Below are 21,667 nucleotides of genomic sequence, written 5' to 3'. Positions count from 1 at the left end.
AAGAACCTGATTATGACTTTGTACCCCTCATTACCAAAGCAACTGTTTCATTACCAGATTCCCAACCTCCAATCTTTCTCCTTTTTCCTTCTCTTTTTGTACAGATTTTCTCCTCCAAGGAGAAAATCTCCCCTAAACTCTGTTAGTTGCCTAATACCTTCTGAATGAACTACAAACTGAATAAGTACCCTTCACAAACTAGTCCCAATCATCCTATCTAGATTTATTTATTGCTAAAATTGTTAAAGAGGATAAGGAAGAAGTTTATGAAAAATGATAAAGAAAATTATCAATTTGGACAATTTAACAGGAAACTCAAAAATCAACAGAAGCCACAAACAATAATCGAATTGATGCAAAGCAACTGGAAACAGACTCCAGAAATCAGAGAATTATCTGTATTCTATTTCTTTATTATTTTATTCAGATCTGGAGGAAAGATCATGAAATAGCAATCTCAAGATTACTGATATCTCAGGAGACTTGGAGGAAAAAATAAACTGAACACTATATTCCAGGAAATTAGCAAAAAAAAAAATTCCCAGAATTAGAAAAAAATAGGCAACAAAATAGAACAGGACCTTGAAAAGGAAAAATTCAAGATTTAATTTTTTTCTAAGCAAACATCTGATTATGTCACTTCTTTGCTCTTTTTTTTTTTTAATTCTCTAGGATATAGTATAGTTGAACTTCAACCCTAAAATTTAATGGGAAAAAATATTTTACTGTCAAAAGAAATAGAAAAATCCTTTAGTCAGGGAGCATAATCAGAATCATTTTCAAAAAAGATGAAAGAGAATCAAAGAACTTAGAAGATGATACCTAAAAAATTAAGAAGGTTGAAATAAACTCATTTCAAAAGACATTTTAAAACCCTTATCATCCATTGAACTCTTTTCAAGAAAGAGTGAGTGTAATGGGCTGAGGCTTGAGTTGATGCACTGAGGTACCAAGCACATGAGACTAAATAGTAATTGGACCATATTCTATTAATATATAAGCTTCGAGAAAGAATGGCCCCCGCCCACTCTTTGTGCAAGTCCTGATGTGTTGTATAGGAAATGACAATTTTGGTGGATGGAGGCAGGGGAGTGGAAAAGGAAGGGGAAGGAGAGAGTGCTTGCATTGCCACTGCGACGGCTTTTCAGCTCAGATCCCCCTCTGTTAGCTGGCTTCCTGTCGCAGCTGCCCATATTGTTATCAGAATCTTTCTTGCCCATATTACTATCACAATCCTTATTTACCTCTTTACTTCAATAAAGATTGAAGATTTTTCCCTTAACCTGAATTCCTGACTCCGGCTGATTTTAAATACGCAGTCATTACAAATGAGAGAGAGAGAGAGAGAGAGAGAGAGAGAGAGAGAGAGAGAGAGAGAGAGAGAGAGAGAGAGAGAGAGAGAGAGAAGAGAGAGAGAGAGAGAGAGAGAGAGAGAGAGAGAAGAGAGAGAGAGAGAGAAAGAAAGAAAGAAAGAAAAAAAAAAGAAAGAAAGAAAGAAAGAAAGAAAGAAAGAAAGAAAGAAAGAAAGAAAGAAAGAAAGAAAGAAAAAAGAAAGAAAGAAAAACTTGAAATATTACACTAAGCACATGGCATGAAAATAAAAAGACACACAGTCTTTTCCTCAAAGAGTTTATATTACATAATTTCATTGAGAATGGGGGCTTAAGAATTATCTAGCAATTTTCTTTATGCTTTTTTATGGTAAGAGATGGCCATTTGAAAAACATTCAAACTTTATAATGCTGAAAGAGGCATACAATCAAAGAACTTTTTCAAAGTCAAAAATTCTCAGAATAAAACAAATATAAAAATTCACATTTCTTGCAAATTAAGACAACTCTGAGATACCATTACACACCTGTCAGATTGGCTAGAGTGACAGGGAAAGATAATGTGGAATGTTGGAGAGGATGTGGGAAAACAGGGACACTGATACATTGTTGGTGGAATTGTGAACACATCCAGCCATTCGGGAGAGCAATTTGGAACTATGCTCAAAAAGTTATCAAACTGTGCATACCCTTTGATCCAGCAGTGTTTCTACTGGGCTTATACTCCAAAGAGATACTAAAGAAGGGAAAGGGACCTGTACGTGCCAAAATGTTTGTGGCAGCCTTGTTTGTAGTGGCTAGAAGCTGGAAAATGAATGGATGCCCATCAATTGGAGAATGATTGAGTAAATTGTGGTATATGAACGTTATGGAATATTATTGTTCTGTAAGGAATGACCAGCAGGATGAATACAGAGAGGACTGGCGAGATTTACATGAACTGATGCTAAGTGAAATGAGCAGAACCAGGAGATCATTATACACTTCGACAACGATAATTGTATGAGGATATATTCTGATGGAAGTGGACTTCTTTGACAAAGAGACCTAACTGAGTTTCAATTGATCAAAGATGGGCAGAAGCAGCTACACCCAAAGAAAGAACACTAGGAGATGAATATAAACTGCTTGCATTTTTGTTTTTCTTCCCGGATTATTTATACCTTCTGAATTCAATTCTCCCTGTGCAACAAGAAAACTGTTCGGTTCTGCACATGTATATTGTATCCAGGATATACTGTAACCTATTCAACATGTAAAGGATTGCTTGCCATCTGGGAGAGGGGGTGGAGGGAGGGAGGGGAAAAATCGGAACAGAAGTGAATGCAAGGGATAATGTTGTAAAAAATTACCCTGGCATGAGTTCTATCAATAAAAAGTTATTTAAAAAAAAAAATTCACATTTCTGAAATCAAAATAAAACATTTCTAAAAAAGATGGGAAAACCCTCAAAGTAATGAATTCCCTAAACCACTAAATGTTAAAGAATGTTATTTCAAGAATAATAAAGGGGTAGAAAAGGGGAAAGAAAAGCAAAAAGCCAAGTACCATTTCATCTAATAAAAGGGAGTTCCAAGTTTCAAAAACAAAACAAAACAAACCTACATAGTTATTAATAGGTAAGAGTTTTGTTTGGAGTGATATTAATACAATAACAAAAATGCAAGTGTTTCCTTCAGATTAAAATTACAGAATCAATTAATATTCATATAAAGCCAAATGTAAATAGTCAAGAGTCACAAGTTCAAAATCCAACAATATTCCATTTACAGGAAATATTTAATCCAGAAATATTTAAATAGATTTTAAAACTGAATGGTGGTCCAAAATTTGCCATACAACTACCAAATCTCACACACACACACACACACACACACACACAGAGGGATTAATGACAAAGCTTAAGTACAATCAAAAAACATTACCAAAGGGAAAAAAAGGCATTATCTTACATGAAAAAGTGTTATGTAAAATGACAATATAAAATTTTTTAATAAACATGCATCTAGTTATCCTAAATTTATATATATATTAATGAAAATTTCATAATCTTGAAAGAAGAAACCATTATAATATCAATAATAATGGAAGATTTTAACACCTCCTTTATAAGAAGAAGACAAATAAATTATTGAATTTAATAGAGCAGTTGATAGGACTAGAACAAATATAAACATTTTGAAGAGCAATATGGAAATACAAAAATCAGTTACAAAAGCAATCACGCCTTTTGACCTAACAAACAGTATTAGTATTTTATCCTAACAGGATCACAAAAAGTAAAAAAAAAAAAAAAAAAAAAAAAAGGATCTATCTATGCAAAAATCTTTTTAGCTACTTTATTTCAAATGGGGGGAAATATAGAAACAAACCATATATTCAATAAATAGAGAATGGCTAAATGCAAGATAGTACATTCATACCATGCAATGAAATATTATAATACCTCAAAAACTTATAATAAAAAATACAATGAAATACGGAAAAACCTATAGGATATGAGTAGAAGTGAAATTAGTAATACTAGAACTAATCACAATTATTAAAATTTATAAGGAAACAAAATAGAAAGTAGCATAACTTAAAGTAGACATTTAAAAAATAATAATAAAAGTAACAATAACAACTTGTTATTTATAAAGTGCTTTAAGGCTTACAATTCATTTTACAAATATAATCTCATTTTATCTTTATCATAAATCTAGGAAGCAATTGCTATTATTATCTGCATTTATCAGATGAGAAAACTTGGGTAGGCAGAGATAAACGCCTTGCCCAGAATCACAAAGCTAGTGTGTGAGGCTGGATTTGAACTCAGGTCTTTCTGATTCCAGGTCCAAGGATGAACAAATATTTTGGGATGGAGAGTTCATTTTAATATGAATTTGTGTGCATCTACTTTGCTAAAAATAAATAAATAAATGAGGTTTTTGTCATTTTTTTCCTATCACCTCTGCCATCCTTAATGGGTGTTGGGTGAAATTTCACATTCATTTTAATTTTAATTTCTCAAATTACTGGTAATTTGGAGTAGTTTTTCATGTGGTTATAAATAGGTTGGGTTTCTTCCCTTGATAATCATTTGTTCATGTGCTTATATCAAACAACTGGGGGATGGTTCTTTTTCTTATAAATTCAATCAGTTCCTTACATATCACAGAAATAAAGTCCTTATTAGACAAATACTATGAAGATTTTTTTCTCTCAATTATTTCCCTTTTAATCTTAGTTTTATTAAACATGTGTAAAACTCACTTTAATGTTACATAATCAAAATTAGTCATTCTGTTTTCTGTGATTCCTTATTTGGTCATGAACTTTCCTCATATTCATGAATCTGATAAGTCATTTTTCTCCACAATTCTCTAATTTGTTTATAATATGATATTTTATATCTAAGTCATATAACCATTTGAAACTTTTTGTCACAGAGTCACTTCAGTCATAATCTGATTCTTTGAGACCTCATTTGGGATTTTCTTAACAAAGAAACTGGAGTGTTTTCCCATTTCCTTTTCTAAATTATTTTACAGATAAGGACACTAAAGATATAAGATTAAGGGACTTGCCCAGGATCAAACAAATAGTGACTGAAGTCATATGTGAACTCATAAAGATAGGTCTTCCTAACTTCCAAGCTTGATGTTCTATCCACTGCACCACCTAGCTGCCCATTTGAAACTTATCTTTGTATAAAGTACGAGGAAAGGAGCAAAACAGGTATATTAATGTACTGTTGGTGAATTTGTAAGAGGAAAGCAATTTTGGAATTGCATACAAAAAGCTGCTAAATATAGCATGTGTGCCCTTTGACCAATGTTCAAAAAAAAATCAAAGTAAAAAGAAGTTCTTTATGTTTAAAAATACTTTCAGCAGCTCTTTTTCTGATGCAAACATGCACACACACACACATACACACACAATGCCTATCAGTTGACGACTGACTAAATAAGTTGTGGCATGTGAATGTGAAGTACTACTATGTTATGAAAATTGAGGAAACAAATTACTTCAAAATGATTGGAAAGACATATGAACTAATACAGAGTGAAATAAACAAAATCAAAATATACTTATGTTTTAACAACACATATAAATGGGAAATATTGAGGACTTTTATATTCATTTATAAGCTGACAAAGAATGAAATGAGAACCAAGAGAAAAATTCATATAATAGCAACAACATAGCAAAAACAAACAATTTTTAAAACTAGAAGAACTCTGATCAATATAATGAACATTCATGAGTCCCAAAAATGGATGATAAAATATTCTATCCATAACAAGGTAATAGATTTGGGAAACACTGTGAAATATACACATTTTTTAACATAGCAATTGAAGATATCTGTAAGGGCTGCTACTGATGTGAAGTGTTATATGCATTTTAATACTGCACTATATACACTAGTTTTACTAAATTATTTTACTTTATTACAAAAGACATCTCATGAAATAGAAGGTTTACAAATGTAATAATAAACTACACTGATAAAATTAAAAAAACAAAAAGCTAATTTTAATGTATGATTTTATTTTTTATTATGTATATTTATTTCATCATTTCTCTATTATCAAATTTATAATTTTGAAAAATATAAATAATATTAATCACTAAATATTCATTAAATCAGTGGTTTTAACAAATAGATGTTTTTAAAATCAAGCAAAATAGAAAGGTCAAGATTACAAATCTATGTTGTTTGGAAAAGATAAACCTATCTGAATCCCAAGGAAAGCAACCCTACTTCGAAATTTACTAGAGGTATATGTGTGTGTGTGTGTGTGTGTGTGTGTGTGTGTGTGTGTACATGTATGTGTTAAGTGTATATTTACACACATATATCTTTTTTCCATTTGTTACTTTATTCAGCTTTGCAAATCTTTGTGAATACATAAGCATAAAAAACTTAAAAGAAAAATGTAATTTCAAGCCAGGATCACTAGTTGAGATCACATGACTGGTGCGTCTCTGCCACCCAGTGGCAACATCCCAAAACTTCAAGTGTACAACCAAGGAATAAAAAGGGGCAAGTGCAGTAGGCATTGTTTAAAAAACTTTAAAAAGACTTATTTTTCAAACTTGAAGATATGAAGCATTAGCTTTGTCATAAACCCCATGAAAGGATTACAATAACAAAACCTATATAACTATATGCATAGTAAAAAATAAAATCCTACATACAAATGCAATGAAAAGAGGGCTGGCCCCAGAATCTAAAAATCATGGACTTGAGGTCTAGTTTAGACATTTATTCTTCGCGTAACCTTGAGCTCATTCTCTCTCTAAGCCTGTTTCCTCCTCGGCAAAATAAAAATTGGATCAGATGATAGCTTACTCTTTAACCCTGTGATTCTCATAAAGGGAAACCAAAAAAGGATGATCTCTAATTTAGAATAACTGTACCTTTGACATAATTACATTTTATATACACACACACACACACACACACACACACACATATACATATACACACATACACAAGCACATGTAGACATACATATAATATGTACATGCACACACATTTTGAATTTAAAAAAACTACAAGAAATATAAACAACTTGATTCATACAAACTTATGAGCTAATTAGAAAAACTTTATACTCAAAGCATGTTCTACTTAGATTTTAATAGGATACATTTTTTTTTAAAGTCCTATTTCCTAAATTTTATAATAAATTCAGGAGTTGTTAATTATTCCTGGACTCAGAAGAGAGATTAAAATTACAGATGTGCCTTATTTAGGCACCTATTTCTGAAAAAACTATTCTTCACTTATCAAATCTAACTACTCAAGCCAGAAGCTGCAATATAAATATCAGTAAAAATAAACATTAAAATCGCCTTTTAACTATATTTCCCCCTGGGCAAAACCAAAGAAAACAGGAACTGCTATTTCTGTTACAGGTTCCTATCAGTACAGAAATAACATTTTAAGGAAAATTACAGTATAATCATAATTATTTTGTAATCTGATAATTACCCTAATATTTCCTTCAAGATTTCTCCATCACAATTCATCTCTTTTAATTTCACCAAGGCTGTGATCAAAAAGCCACTAAACTGGGCATCTGAAATTCAGTTTCTATATGAAGCCAACTATGGGAATTTTGTGAAGTCACCTCCTTTAAACTTCAGTTTCCTCAGTTGTAAAATCCTCTATGGGTGACTATAGGAAGTTCATGATATTCAATGCTCAGTGTAACTTTTTTTTTTTTAATTGGAAAGGCATGGAAATTCCCTTCTCTAATTATCATCATGTTGTTGTGTTCTGCTTTCTAGATCCTCCAAGTTCGGGTGACAAAACACACCATTGTTTTCTAGAGCCCTCACATCAGAGTGATTAAAATATACCATCCTAATGGAGAAGTGATGAGGTAGGACTCCTGAGGATGGTGGAAAAATGGAGTCCATTTATTACAAAATCTTTTCCCCTTTTATACCCTTATATTTTTGTGTAAAAAAAAAAACAAAAAAAAACAAAAATCATCTAATTATCATGTTGTTGTGTTCTGCTTTCTAGATCCTCCAAGTTCGGGTGACAAAACATACCATTGTTTTCTAGAGCCCTCACATCAGAGTGATTAAAATATACCATCCTAATGGAGAAATGATGAGGTACTGAGGATGGTGGAAAAATAGAGTCCATTTATTACAACAAGATCTTTCCCTCTTTTATACCCTTATATTTTTGTGTAACAAAAACACTGGGCATGAGCCCAGTATATACTGCGCACATGGGACTACATAAACAACTTGCTACTGTATACCACCTGGTATCATTCTGCTTCAATCACAACACAGGTTGTCACCGCCCCGACTTCTTAGGAAAGCCAAGAGCCTTTAGGGAAGATGGAGAGTGGAAAAAGCCATTGTTAGCAGGTTCTCTCTGGGCTGAAGGGTCTTATACCTCACCCAGAGTTTCCCCACTGTCTGTAACCCTCTACAATATGTAAGTGTGATCTGAAAGAATGATTTAAGTATTTAAAGAATTCTGTCACTAATTTTCCACAAAAATCATGCTTTATTTTTATTTTTTTTCTTAATAGTATTTTAATTTTCCAAATATATGTACAGATAGTTTTCAACATTCATTTCGGTAAGATTTTGTGTTCCAAAATTTTTTCCTCTTTCCCTCTTTCACTTTCTTCTTTTCCAAAATAGCAGGCAAGTCAATATAGCTTAAACATATAGAATCCTTCTCAATATATTTCCATATTTGTTATCTTCTGAAAGGAAAATTGACAACAACAATAAAAGGGAAAAAAAATAAAAAAGAAAAAGCCAATGAACAAAAAAAGGTGAAAATACTATGCTTCTATCCACATTCAGTCTCCATATTCTCTCTTTATGTGCAGATGGGATTTCTCATCCCAAGTCTATTAGAATTGTCTTGGATCACTGCACTGCTGAGAAAAACTAAGTCTATCAAAGTTGATTATCATATAATCTTGCTGTTAGTTGCACAATGTTCTGGTTCTGTTCACTTCAGTCAGCATCAGTTCATGGAAATCTTTCAATGTTTTTCTGAAATCAGCCTACTCATTATTTCTTATAGAACAATAACATTCCATTACATCCATATATCATAACTTATTCAGCCATTCCCCAATTAATAAATGTGCACTCAATTTCCAATTCAGTGCCACTACAAAAAAGAGCTGCTACGAATATTTCTGCACGTCTATCATTGCAATTTTAATAAAATGCTCTTCTAGATACTACACAAACCCTTATGAATAGAATTTTATTCTTCAAGGAAAGTAACAACAAAAAGATTTTATGAATTATTCCACTACTTCAATTCCAAATAAAATTAAAGGTACAAATGGGTCTTCAATACCAAGAAAATAATCCAATAAATAAACAAAGCCATGACTTACAATTTAAGAAATTAACACTTATAAGTCTGTTTTGGAGTTCATTATATATTGCTGCTCACCTTGGTGTTGGCCATGTCCACAATATACTGGTCTCCTTTGACACACTCCATTACTAGGAAGCCATCTCTGTCAAGCACTTTGGCCTGAGAGTTTCCGGACACCACAAGAATCACATCTCCTGTGCTGCTGTATTGTAGTGATTTAATTTGGTGGCTGTGAGGAAAAGAAAACACTCAGATGAAGAGTATTTCTAGGTCTCTAAAGTTTCTTCAATGATTGGGAACAAATTCACCAAAAAAAGCATCAGACAAGAACTTCCTGCAGCCTTTAAAGGATGAAGCAATACACCAAAAGTCATTATAAGAAAGTTTTCATGATAAAATCTTTATATAAAGTTATGATAGAATTATCCTCAATGAAAAAAAGGTAAATTGGGTGATTTTTGATCATACTACAGGATGTCCTTTTGGGGCATATGTTTATATTTAAGCAAGTAAGCTTTCTGTTTCCATTTTTTTAAGCTTTAATATTTCTGTATATGTCAACTACTTTTTTTGGACTGAAATCTGTAGATTTTATTCATGATGGCAATTTCTAGGGAGGAAACTTCTTCCACACATAAAAGATTATGAGTTTGGTGGAGTAGAAAGTGTTGAATATAGTGTCAGAAGATCTATGTTTGAATAAAAGGTCTGCAGTTCAATACTAAAGAAATCTTAATAATGTGGAATGTATAATTTGTCAGAAAAAAGGGCTTTAAGAGCTTTGCACTAGAATGAGGAGGGACTTGTAGAAAAGAGATCAATTAGCAGGCATGAGAAGAAGTCAGTGCAGTGATAGCAAAATAGCAAATATATTCAGATGTTATAAAGCTATAATATAGTATTGTATCTAGGATATACTGCAACATATTTAACATATATAGGACTGCTTGCCATCTTGGGGGGGGTGGAGGGAGGGAGGGGAAAAAACGAAACATAAGCGATTGCAAGGGATAATGTTGTATAAAAATTATCCTGGCATGGATTCTATCAATACAAAGTTATTATTAAATAAAATAAAATTTTAAAAAAAAAGCTATAATATATAGGTTTTGGCAATATATGGACATTAGAGATAAGAAAGCCTGAAGCTTCAAGGATAATGTCCAACTTGTGAGCATGAGGACTTAAGAGGATAGTGGTATCTTCGATAGAAATAGGGATATTTGGAAGGGGGACAACTTGGGGGAAATCTTCAGTTTTTGAACATGTTGAGTTTAAAATGAGTAAGGAAATGGCAAACCACTCCAACATAAGGCAACAGAGCTCAGGTTCCAAAACTAACAGTGTCCAAGAAAAGGAAACAGCAGAACTCTTGCCAGAGAAAGGAAAAGAGGAGAAACCTGTGACATGGCACCTGACATGGCAATGACTCACTAAACAGAAGGGCATTGCTTGACTCGGCATAGGAGAGCCAATAATAGGCCAAACAGTCACAGCACAGCACACCACCACCTGGACCAGAGGTAATGTTTGGTACTGGAAGGCAGAGTGATGTCCTAGCAGAAGGGCCAATGTTTAGGAGGAGAATTAACTAGATCACATTTGAGAAATTACAATCCTTTCAATAATTTCAATCTTTTCCTGCTGCAAAGTCCAATTGCTTTATTGTCAAAGAATCAAACTCTTCTTGTAGATGTTATAATAATGTAGGTCATAGAATGTCCATGATGATCACTTACTATACATAAAGCACTGTGCTCAAGGGATGCTGTTAGCCAGGGTTCTTAGATAGGGTCTTGGGCTACCTTTACTAGTATCTGAAAGGAGATACTGGCAGTGTTTTGGATCATTTGGCATGTGACTTTCTATATATCAAAAGGAAATCTACTAAACTACTTACAGTTGAATTAAAGACAAATAGAATGATGAATGGTGCTATAAATACAATTAATATCTTACCAGTGATGATCTACAAGAAAGGAAAAACATAAAAAAATTCTTAAGGACATGTATGACTGAAAAATGAAGAGGTACAGTCATGTGATAAAAATGGGATATAATAGATGGATAGTCTAAGTGCTACACAGGTGTGCACAGAATTTTTAAAAATCCATAGAAAGCTTAGACACTTAACACTTCCTAGCTGTGTGACCTTGGGCAAGTCACTTAACCCCAATTTATAAGCCAAAAATAATAATAATAATAATAATAAGCCATAGAAAGTACTCCAGAGTGTTGGGTAGATCCTTTTTGGAGGAGACATGGACATACATCACACAGAATGAAAGAATGTCGATGTTTCACAAATTTATGACTGGAGGGAGTACATACAACAATAATGTCACAGATTACCAAAATAATTTATATATTAACTTGCTTCTACTTTGCCTTTACAATATCTTAACACTATATAAGTAAGCACATCAGAATTATAAAATTCTTATAGAATCTATTGAACTATTCCTGAGATTGGGAAGAGACCTTAATTATAAATAACTTCAGATTGAGGTAAGCTATCAAGATATCAAGTACTTATTAAACATATACTACAGTATGCTTACCATTGTTTTGGGTACTATGAATACAAAAGAATGCTAAAATGCAGAGATTATAATTGGGAGTTTATAATCTAGTATTTAAAAAAAAACAACAGGTTCTATGTATCTAATAAACCTCTTGAAAAACTAATTCTCCAAAGGAGCTGTGTTCTTGTTAAGGGACAGGTCAATTCTCCGAGAGCCTCTGGATCACGGCATCTGAAGGAGTTGCAGAGCAGCCTTTCCTGATACAGGTGTTACAGACTGGGAAGGAAATAAACTGGAGACAGAGGGAAGAGGAAAGAGGTCAGACAACACAATGGCCTCTCAGTGGGAAGGTCAGAGAACAGCAACTGCCTCTCAGTCTCCTTGTATCATCCTCTGACAAAAGGAGATTCATTCTGCAGGTTTGGGTTGGATCTCTAGCAGCCACTGTCAGGTGTATTCTATCATTTGGCGCTTAAACGTGGAGTATAAGAAGCGTAAGAATTACAATTCTTATTGTAGCAGCAGCGGTTCCAGAACTGTTTGTGAGGATCCTTCCAGAGTTCCTTCAGTAACCCGCGGGGAAGGAAAGGAACAAGAGCCCTGGTAAGACTTTTTTAGTTACGGTAATTAAATGGGCCAACACATCAAAGGGCCAAGCCAGGAGACTGATGAGAGACTCAAATGCCTGTTCTGACTATAGTCCTCTTCTCTGTTTGAAAGTCTGTTTCCATCATATTTCACAAGATCAACACCTGCTACAACTATGCAGAAGTGATAGTGTTGCTTGCATTCCTCAGTGTGCGGACTATGCTGTGGGGGGGAAATAACAGCAAAAAAAACAAAAAATGGGGAATTGTTAAGGGGCAGATCAATTCTCCAAAAGCCTCCACAGCTGTGGATCATAGCATCTGAAGGAATTGCAGGGCAGCCTTTGCTGACACAATATTCTCTTCCAATAGCTTCACAGATTTCTTTCCAAACCCAAGTTCCTTTTATGTGTAGCTGGCTCAATAATCTTTCCAGTCATATATTTTTCTGCAGTATTCTTTATGCAACTTTTCCCACAAAAGATTTCATTTGTAATGTGGGACAGTCAGCTCCTGCCCTTCTTGGGTCTCCCCATTTTCACTAAGTTAGTTTCTTCTTAGATTGAGTATCCTATATACTGCAACATATCTAACATATATAGGACTGCTTGCCTTCTAGGGGAGGGGTGGAGGGAGGGAGGGAAAAAATCGGAACAGAAGCGAGTGCAAGGGATAATGTAAAAAAAAATTACCCTGGCATGGATTCTGTCAATATAAAGTCATTATAAAATAAAATAAAATATTAAAAAAAAAAGATTGAGTATCCTACTCCTTAAGACCATATACCATAACTGAAAACTATAAAATAATTTTAAGGAAATGCATTTCTAATAAATACTGCAAAAGTCTCTAACAAACATTTAAAAAGTCTAATAGAAAAAATGTCAAGTCAAGTCAAGAAAGAGTCAAGAGTCAAGAAAGAAAATGAATTGTAACTCATTTCCTATATGTGACTACATATACAAATATCAAAGTAGAAAGAATTTCAGAGGCAAGCTTCTCAAGTGAAAATGCCTAGTGTTATTTCTAATTTATTCAAAGATTAAATCATAGAGATTCACTTTGAAGATACTCATTTATATCTAACTAAAGGAATGTGACCATAGGGGCATGTTTATTTACTTTAAGAGAAGTGATAAAGAATTCCCCAGGTAGTGAATAAACAGATTCATTAGACCAAAACAAAGCTTTCTAATTTCAAATGAAAAGCAAGTAAACTGATACCAAAACAGAGAGCTATTTAAAAGTAAAGAAATGGCCCTCTGCTCCCAGACGTGGTTCAGATACCCAACTAACTTTATCCTTACAACAGCACGGAACACTGGAACTCAAATGACCAGCCAAACTCAAACTATTGATAATTCATAATATCAATATCACCTGGCCACCAGAAATAAAACAAATACAGAGAAAAAAAATTTCCAAAAAGATATTTTATCTTAATTCAGTGATAAAACACCTCTACAGCAGGTGTAGATGACCAGATCTGATCATAATTATTTTTAATACACTTGCCTCCATAAATTTTTTTCCCCCAAATACAAGCACTTTTTATTGTGTGCAACTCTGTGGGAAAAAGTTCAACAGAAAATGTATCCTAACAGACTAGTTTTTTGGACCAAGATAATATAACCATAGATGCATAGTTCTATTCAAATGATAACTTCTCTTAGTCTAAACTAAACCTCTGAAATTTTAATTTCAAAAGTGATTTAGAAAAAACTGACATTGTAGGCATGCCCCCAATATATCAAGTTAATATCAATATCACCTCGCCACCAGAAATAAAACAAATACAGAGAAAAAAAATTTCCAAAAAGATATTTTATCTTAATTCAGTGATAAAACAAAATTGTCAAACCATGAGATGAAAGGAAAATTGGTGACAATAAAAATTTATGTAAGGGGAAAAAAAAAGAATAGAACCTCAACTATTTTTTAAATGGCATATATTAGAATTATTAACAGTCCCAGAGTCAGATGAGGCCATGTATTTGAATATTTTCAAAGTATCCAGGTCAGCAACTGGTGTCCAGGAATTAAATATAAAGAACTTCCAATGTGGAAACTTTCTCCAGAGATGTAGATCAACAGTTTGTAACTTTAAATGTGTTGGTCATATAGCTAATATTCATCTAAAAAACACAAGCTCAATTTTTCTTCTATCTACTATGCCAAACTTTGCATATACCCACTTACATAAGTGTGCATTTACATATTAGATAAAGATATCCATGAACAAAATTATATATGTACATATATACTTAGATTTATCACATTGTTTTTCTCTAAACACATTAGCCAGACATTTACTACTCAACAATTACACATTGTCCACTACTTGTGAAATTCTGAAATTCTAGATGACTGTTCTCAAATTATCAGCACTTCAAAAAGCTTCTTCCAGAGTGATAAGATTCACTACATCAATTCTACAGGCAATGACAACTCAAAGGAAGCTCTTAGTGCCTTCAGCAATTCATCATAATGGGGAAAAAAAATTTGGTTTCATCAAGGTAGAAAAGATCAAAGCAGCTCAAAGAGCCTAAGTTCCAAAATATCTATTTCACTTAGGATGGAAGCTCAGAAAGGCAAAAGAAGAGCTAGTTTCAGAGTACAGAATGAGTGCTAGGAGATCTCAAATGGAACAAAGACTTCCTCAGAAGACATAGGAAGAGTGCTGTTTGGTAAAGTTTTGATCTAATTATCAAATTTAAATTTATACTAACTGAAAAAATTAAACAAAATAAGTTTTATTTGAAGTCCCCAAACACTATGACGATGAGTTGGGAGGGATAATGACCCCTAAGAATCATTAATAAATAAACTGTTTATAATGATAAGCTACTACAAAAATGGAATGGACAAATCAGATTACAGAATACCCTCTTCTTAACAATACCCAGAGCAAAGCAGATAAACATATTCTGTTCAAGATATGTTAATTTTTTTTTTTCAGGTCAGGAAAATTTAAGTTCAAATCTAGCCTCAGAAACTCACTAGCTATGTTATTCTGGGAAAACCACTTAACCTCAGTCTGTCTCAGTTTCTTCATCTTTAAAATGAGGCTATAATAGTGCCTACCTTTTATAATTACAATGATGATGTTACTTTTCATGAGCAATAAGCAATGAGATTATACTTTTAAAACATCCTGCAAACCTTAAAGCAGCATATACAGTTATTATTACTAGACTAGAAAAAAATTTTCATTATATTTCAATTATGTTACTGGTTTTCTCAGCAAGGTCTTCAGGCCCACAAAAATAAAGATGTGTGCCCCTAAAGATTCCTTTGCCACCTTCTCCTTAATTGCACAAACCACAAAGTGAAATAGATGTCATTAGAATATTCAGGGTTAAAGGGAATTAAAGACCCTGTTCAAATGTTATCACATCAGCTTCTCAAGTTACTGACTAAACAACTAATACTGTGATCAAAGAGAACAGAACACCAATCTGACCGTAACCAAGAGTCATATGGAAGTAAATTAATGTACTCTCAAGCAGTAATACTAATATCAATCCAAAGGATTAGTGACATTGCACAATTCTTTCTATGAAGTTATTCCTGGGGAGGAGTCAGGTGCAGAGTGAGGAGTCATTTTTAAAGCATGTGTTGCCCAGCTAGCAGAACAAGCTGGGACACGCATTGCTGATAAATAAATACAGCTGTTCAAGGCTGTCACTTGAGGCTCAAGAGCCATGGAATCTCATTCCAACCACTATGACCTCACCATAGGAATTAGTTAATACTGGAAGCAAATCACTATTAACAATTGTAACTTTGTTCCTAAAACATTGTAAAGTAAGTTATATATACGTTATGAGGCTTTGTTTCCATCATAACTGGTCAAAATTCCCAGACTTTTGAATCTCAGTTAGAAACTGAAAAAGTTTTCTCAAAACATGCCTTAGGCCTATGTACTACATTCTTAGCCAGGTAGTGAAGCAATAATTTGAAGTCAATCCACAAACATTTATATGCCTCTGTTTTGTGCCAGTCACAATAGAAATACAAAGAAAATCCCCTCCTTTTTCCCCAGACAGTCCTTATTCTTTGGATTACAATGCTATAAGCAGTGGGTACATAGGGAGGTACCACCTTACAACCCACAATCAGTTTCAGGTCTGAAATTCAGGACAATGTGTCTATGGGAATGGGTACTAGCTATGTAATGAGCAAGGAACAAATTCCTGAAGTAAATGATAGTTGCACAAGTTTGATCTCAGGAACAGAGCAAAGACTCAGTTCTAGCCTCTAATCCAGTGTGGAAGCTGCAGTGAAATAACCAAGACAGGACTCCTAATTCAAATGGGAGCCAGCAATTCAGGAATTCTGGATTGGCATCAAGCACCTACAGGCTCCTTTCCCACTTTACTCTTAATGAGCCACCTCCCAGCTGGCTAATAGCTGCTGAGTCCAAGGAGGTTTAAAACTTCAAAATAAGCATATGCCAACAGACCCGAACCTGAGTCAGGAACTTGCATAGCTCAGATCAGGAGAGTGGGAAACAGACCTCACTCCAGACCAAGAAGTGCTCTGAACCTGTCAAGGCCAAAGTCCAAAAGCAGGGTACTGTGAGAGAAAATTTATTTGGAACCGTTCTCTATTCTAATCAGTATTAGTCAATTTGATAGAATCACATCAAAGTTCTGTCTATAAAGCCCTAGAGCTATAAGCTGCAGATCCTAAGATGACTTCCTTAATCATAGGAAGTTAACTAAAGGCCTTCCATCCTTGTTTTTCCTTGTCATGGTGACCAACCCCAGCAGAGCAGGGATGACAACTATGGAAAGTCCCACAAAACATTTTTGTACCACTGCGCCATCTAGCTGCTCATATAAAAATGAATTTAAAAAATAAATGAGAAAGGGGCAGCTAAGTGGAGCAGTGGACAGAGCACCAGCCCTGAATTCAGGAGGACCTGAGTTCAAATATGACCTCAGAAACTTAACTCTTCCTAGCTTGTATGACTCTGGGCAAATCACTTAACCCCAATGCCTAAGTGGGAAGGGGGTAGACAAATAAATAAATGAGAGTGAATAAGGAAAAATGGGAAAAGAAGCAAGAGTTAAAAAGGAAAGTTATAAAAAGAGTATTCACAGTTTGAATAAAAGAGGTACGAAACACTGCTGAAGAAAATTCTTAAAAATTAGAATTGCCAAATGGACATTAAGGATTCTGAAAGATCAATAAATGAAAAAACAAAGCAAAAAGACTGGGGGAGGGGAGGAGGAAACAGAAAAAATATGAAATACCTCCTAAGAAAAAAACTGATTTGGAAAACAAATTGAGAGGAGATAATTTAAGAATCAATGGACTGACAAAAAGAAAAAGAAAAATCAATTGACTATCTCAAAGCCAAGAACAACAACAAAAAGGAGTCAAGACATCATATTTCCAAAAAAAAATTACAAAATGAATTGTCTAGATAGCTGAGAACCACAAGACAAAATAGAATTCTTAAATATCTATCTATCATCTCCTAAAAGAAATCTCAAAATGAAAATTCCAAAGAATATTGTAGCAAAAATCCTAAGCTACTAGGTAAAGAAAATACTGAAGTCAGAAAGAAAAAAAATTGAAGCACCAAAGAATCACAGTAAGAATCATAAGAGATTTAGCAGTTACTACAATAAAGGAACACAGAGCTCAGAATATTGACATTCCTGAAACCAAAGGATCTAGACTTAAAACCAAGAAAAACTTACCTAGCAAAACTAAGCATAATCCTATGGGAGGGAAATGGCCCTTTAATGAAATAGAAAATTACACTCATTCCTAATTAAACGATCACAGGTAAATAGAAAATTTGGCACATAAATGAATACAAGAATAAAGAAAAGGATAAAATGAAATAAAAAATCACAAAGGACTAACTAAAAAAATTCAAACTGTTTACATTCTTTTCTGGGGGATATGATCATGAATTCTTTCAGAACTCTAAAATCATCAGGAGTCATAGAAGGAAACTACTTAAACAGAGGACTTGTAAATGATGATCAGAAAAGACAAATAGAAAGAATAAAAAAGAGGAACACAATGGGAGATTGGGAGAGGGGAAAGGAAAATTGAGAGAATTGTTGTATATAAATATTAAGCAACCTAAAAGAAGATATTATATAACAAGAAAGGGATTCAGGATATAATGAAAACAGGTTACCCTGAAGTCTTAGTATTATCTGAACTGGTTAATGATTGGAAGAAAATATATATATACACAATTGAATACAGAAAAACACCTTACTAAACAGTGAACCAGGAAGGAAAAAGGTAAAGACAGAAGATAGATAGAAGAGGTATCATACAAGCAAAACAGATTCTTAAAGAAAGATCAGGAGAAAAAGAAAAAGAAAAGATTGTAGAATAGGATGGAAAGAAATAAAAAATTAACTACTATAACTGTGAACATGAATAGGATAAATTTACCTAAAAAAAGAGAAGAGTATAACAGAATGTTATTAGAAACTAGAATCCCAAAATATACTGTATACAAGAAACACACTTAAAACAGAAAGATACATACAGAGTTAAAATAAGGGGCTAGAGCAGAATCCATTATGCTTCAGCTGAAGTAAAAAGATGCAGGGATAGTAAACATGACCTCAGACAAAACAAAAATCCCTTGAGGCACAGAGTTAGGCTGGTGCACCATAAACTGGCCAGAATAGGAAAAGATTGAGATACTCTGAGATTTAGATCCAAGAAGTCCAGGTAATTATGAATAAATGCTGCAAAATAAAGAAAAATTATCTGAACCTAGAAGAGATAGGGAACTTTGTGGAATTTGATAAGAACATGAAATCACACCACACTATTCCTCAGTGGTTCAACAGGGAAATGAGAATTATATGAGGAGAATTTATGGCATTAACAGTAAATGATAATGGACATAAAAAAAATGGAATCTGCAAAAGCCAATCTCACCAAAGAAAAAGAGGGAATATACTGGGAATGTAAATATGTGGAAATAAAAGACAATCTAGAAGAAAAACAAAAAGTAATAGCATTCAAAGAAAACATGTTCACTATATAAGCAAAACAGAATGTGTAGAGAAAACCTAAGAATCACAGCTCTCCCAAAAGAACAAGATAGGACAAAAAAAATTAATATTATAATACAAGTCATAATAGGAAATAATAAAAGAAAAGTTGATCAGTAGAAAAGATTATGTATGTTTGATAAAACCAAAGATCCTAGGTATTGGGATAAGAACTTGTTATTCAAAGAAATCTGTTGGAAAAGCTATAAAGTAGAATGGCAGAAACTACAATAGCTCCAAACATATACCAAAAGAAGATCAAAATAGTTTAAAGGTATGTTTTAGATAAACACATTAGTGGAACATGAGAGAAATTTACCTGTCAGAGTACGAATAAGGGAAAACTCATGAGTAAACAAGAGGTAGAGAGGTCGACAGGTAATGTAATGATGATTTTATTACATAAAAACAAAAAGCACACAAACAAAACCAACTCAGCTAAAATTAGAAACAAGGGGAAAAAATCTATAGCAATTTACTCTGATGAAGATTCCATTTCTAAAATATGGAGGAAATTGAGTCAATTTTACAAGAAAAAGGGCCATTCTCTAATTAATAATTGGACAAAAAGCATATGAATAAGCATTTTTCAAAGGAAGAAATCCAAGCTATCAATAATAATATGAAAAAATACTCTAAATCACTAATAATTAGAGAAATGCAAATAAAAACTCTGAGATACCAGCTCATACACATCATTAGCAAAGTTAGAAAAAAGGAAAATGACAAATCCTGGAGGGCCGTAAAAAAACAGGTACTTTTACACATTGTTAGTGAAGCTGTATGTATATCTTTTGATCCAGGAATACTCCTATAAACACCCTAAAAGAGATCAGGAGAAAGAAGAAAAGGAGTCATGTATAAAAATGTTTATAACAGCTTTTTTGATGGTGCCAAAGAATTGGAAACTGAGAAGATGCTCATCAACTGAGAATAGCTAAACAAGTAATGATAGATGAATATGAGGAAATGCAATTGTGGTATAAGAAATGGTGAAGGGGTTGGTTTCAGAAAAAATCTGGGAAAACTTTTATAAACTGATGCCAAATAAAATGAACCAAACAGGATAACATTTCATACAATAACAATAAGGAAAGACTCAATAACTCTGATCAATACAACAACCAATCACAATCCCAAAAGACTCATGATAAATATAAAAATACTGATAACTAAGAATTATTTAAATTTGAGTTATTAAAGAGTGTGACTTCAAATATGAAGAAAAAGCAGTCATTTCAATACATACCAATCACAAGGTTGAAGAGATCGGAAAGCTTGAAGAGAAGCATCCATCCCTGCAAAATCCCAAAATTTAACATCATAATCAAATCCTCCTGTTACCAAACGGGCACCAGAAGGGTCCAGACCTAAAGCAGAAACCTAGAGGAAAGAAAAGACATGCAAAAATAATTAAAGGTGATCGATTACAGCCTATCTTCATAAGCTATAACATGTTCCTTAAAAAAATAAAAATAAAAGAGAACAATTTCTTTGTTTAATATATATTCAATTATTGCTAAAAGGATTACTTCATTCTTTGGATTTGCATTCCTAGCACCTAGCATAGCACCTGGTATATAACACCTGCTAACTGATTTATGAAGTCTTTATATGTATGTATTCTTTCTTTTGAACCCACTTCCTTATTGCATAAACTACTTGTACAATCCTTCGATGTGAGATCATTTTTCCCATTCTTCTCTTCCTCCCAGTAAATTCTTCTTCCCTTTCTTTTCCATTTTTTTTAAGACAAACAAAATGTAACAGAACCCTCCTGGGTCTTCTGTATAATTAAAGTTTCTCTATGCCCCCAAATTATGATAGAATTCTGAAGAGATCCATGCATTTTATTCTTTGTTAGTTCCTTATAATTTTTTGCTCATGTCTAACTTTCTATGCTTCTTTTGATACCTGTGTTGATATACCCATTTTTTTTTGCTCCAATCTTTTCATCAGGGAGGCTTGAAAGTTCTCAACTTCATTAAAGATATTTTTTTCCCTTATTGAATTACACTGTTTTTCTTGAGGTAAGTCTCATTCTTTGCTTTGGGGAATATCATATCCCAAACTCATCAATTCTTTATAATAAATAGTAGCTGCTAAAACAAGTCTGATCCTAACTGTAACTCCTTATATGGTAGCTGTTAACTGATGCACTCCCAAGCACACACCCCCAACATAATTTCCTAATATCCTTGTCTCCCTAGTGGATTCTCTTCCTTCTCTGATAAAAGCAAATTGGTCCCTGCTTCTTCAGTGCACTTGCATAGGGCCAAGAAAAAGCCCAAGTCATAAGGGTTCCATG

At 33.4% G+C, this 21,667-nt stretch overlaps 1 protein-coding gene across 2 annotated transcripts in view; it reads right to left on the bottom strand.

Moving 5' to 3' along the window:
* WDR70 (WD repeat domain 70) overlaps positions 1-21,667 on the bottom strand; it is a 382,013-nt gene that overhangs the window by 294,359 nt on the left and 65,987 nt on the right. For both annotated transcript variants that reach the window (XM_051990074.1, XM_051990064.1), the window contains exons 7-8: positions 20,609-20,742; positions 9,277-9,430 (exon numbers count right to left, since the gene is read on the bottom strand). In XM_051990074.1, the coding sequence (XP_051846034.1) occupies positions 9,277-9,430; positions 20,609-20,742 (288 nt within the window). The remainder of the gene's footprint in view (positions 1-9,276; positions 9,431-20,608; positions 20,743-21,667) is intronic.

This window comes from Antechinus flavipes, chromosome 1, assembly GCF_016432865.1.
Source record: "Antechinus flavipes isolate AdamAnt ecotype Samford, QLD, Australia chromosome 1, AdamAnt_v2, whole genome shotgun sequence".
NCBI lineage: Eukaryota > Metazoa > Chordata > Mammalia > Dasyuromorphia > Dasyuridae > Antechinus > Antechinus flavipes.
The sequence above is the reverse complement of the archived record's forward strand: the minus strand, read 5'-3'. Positions and strand labels throughout refer to the sequence as shown.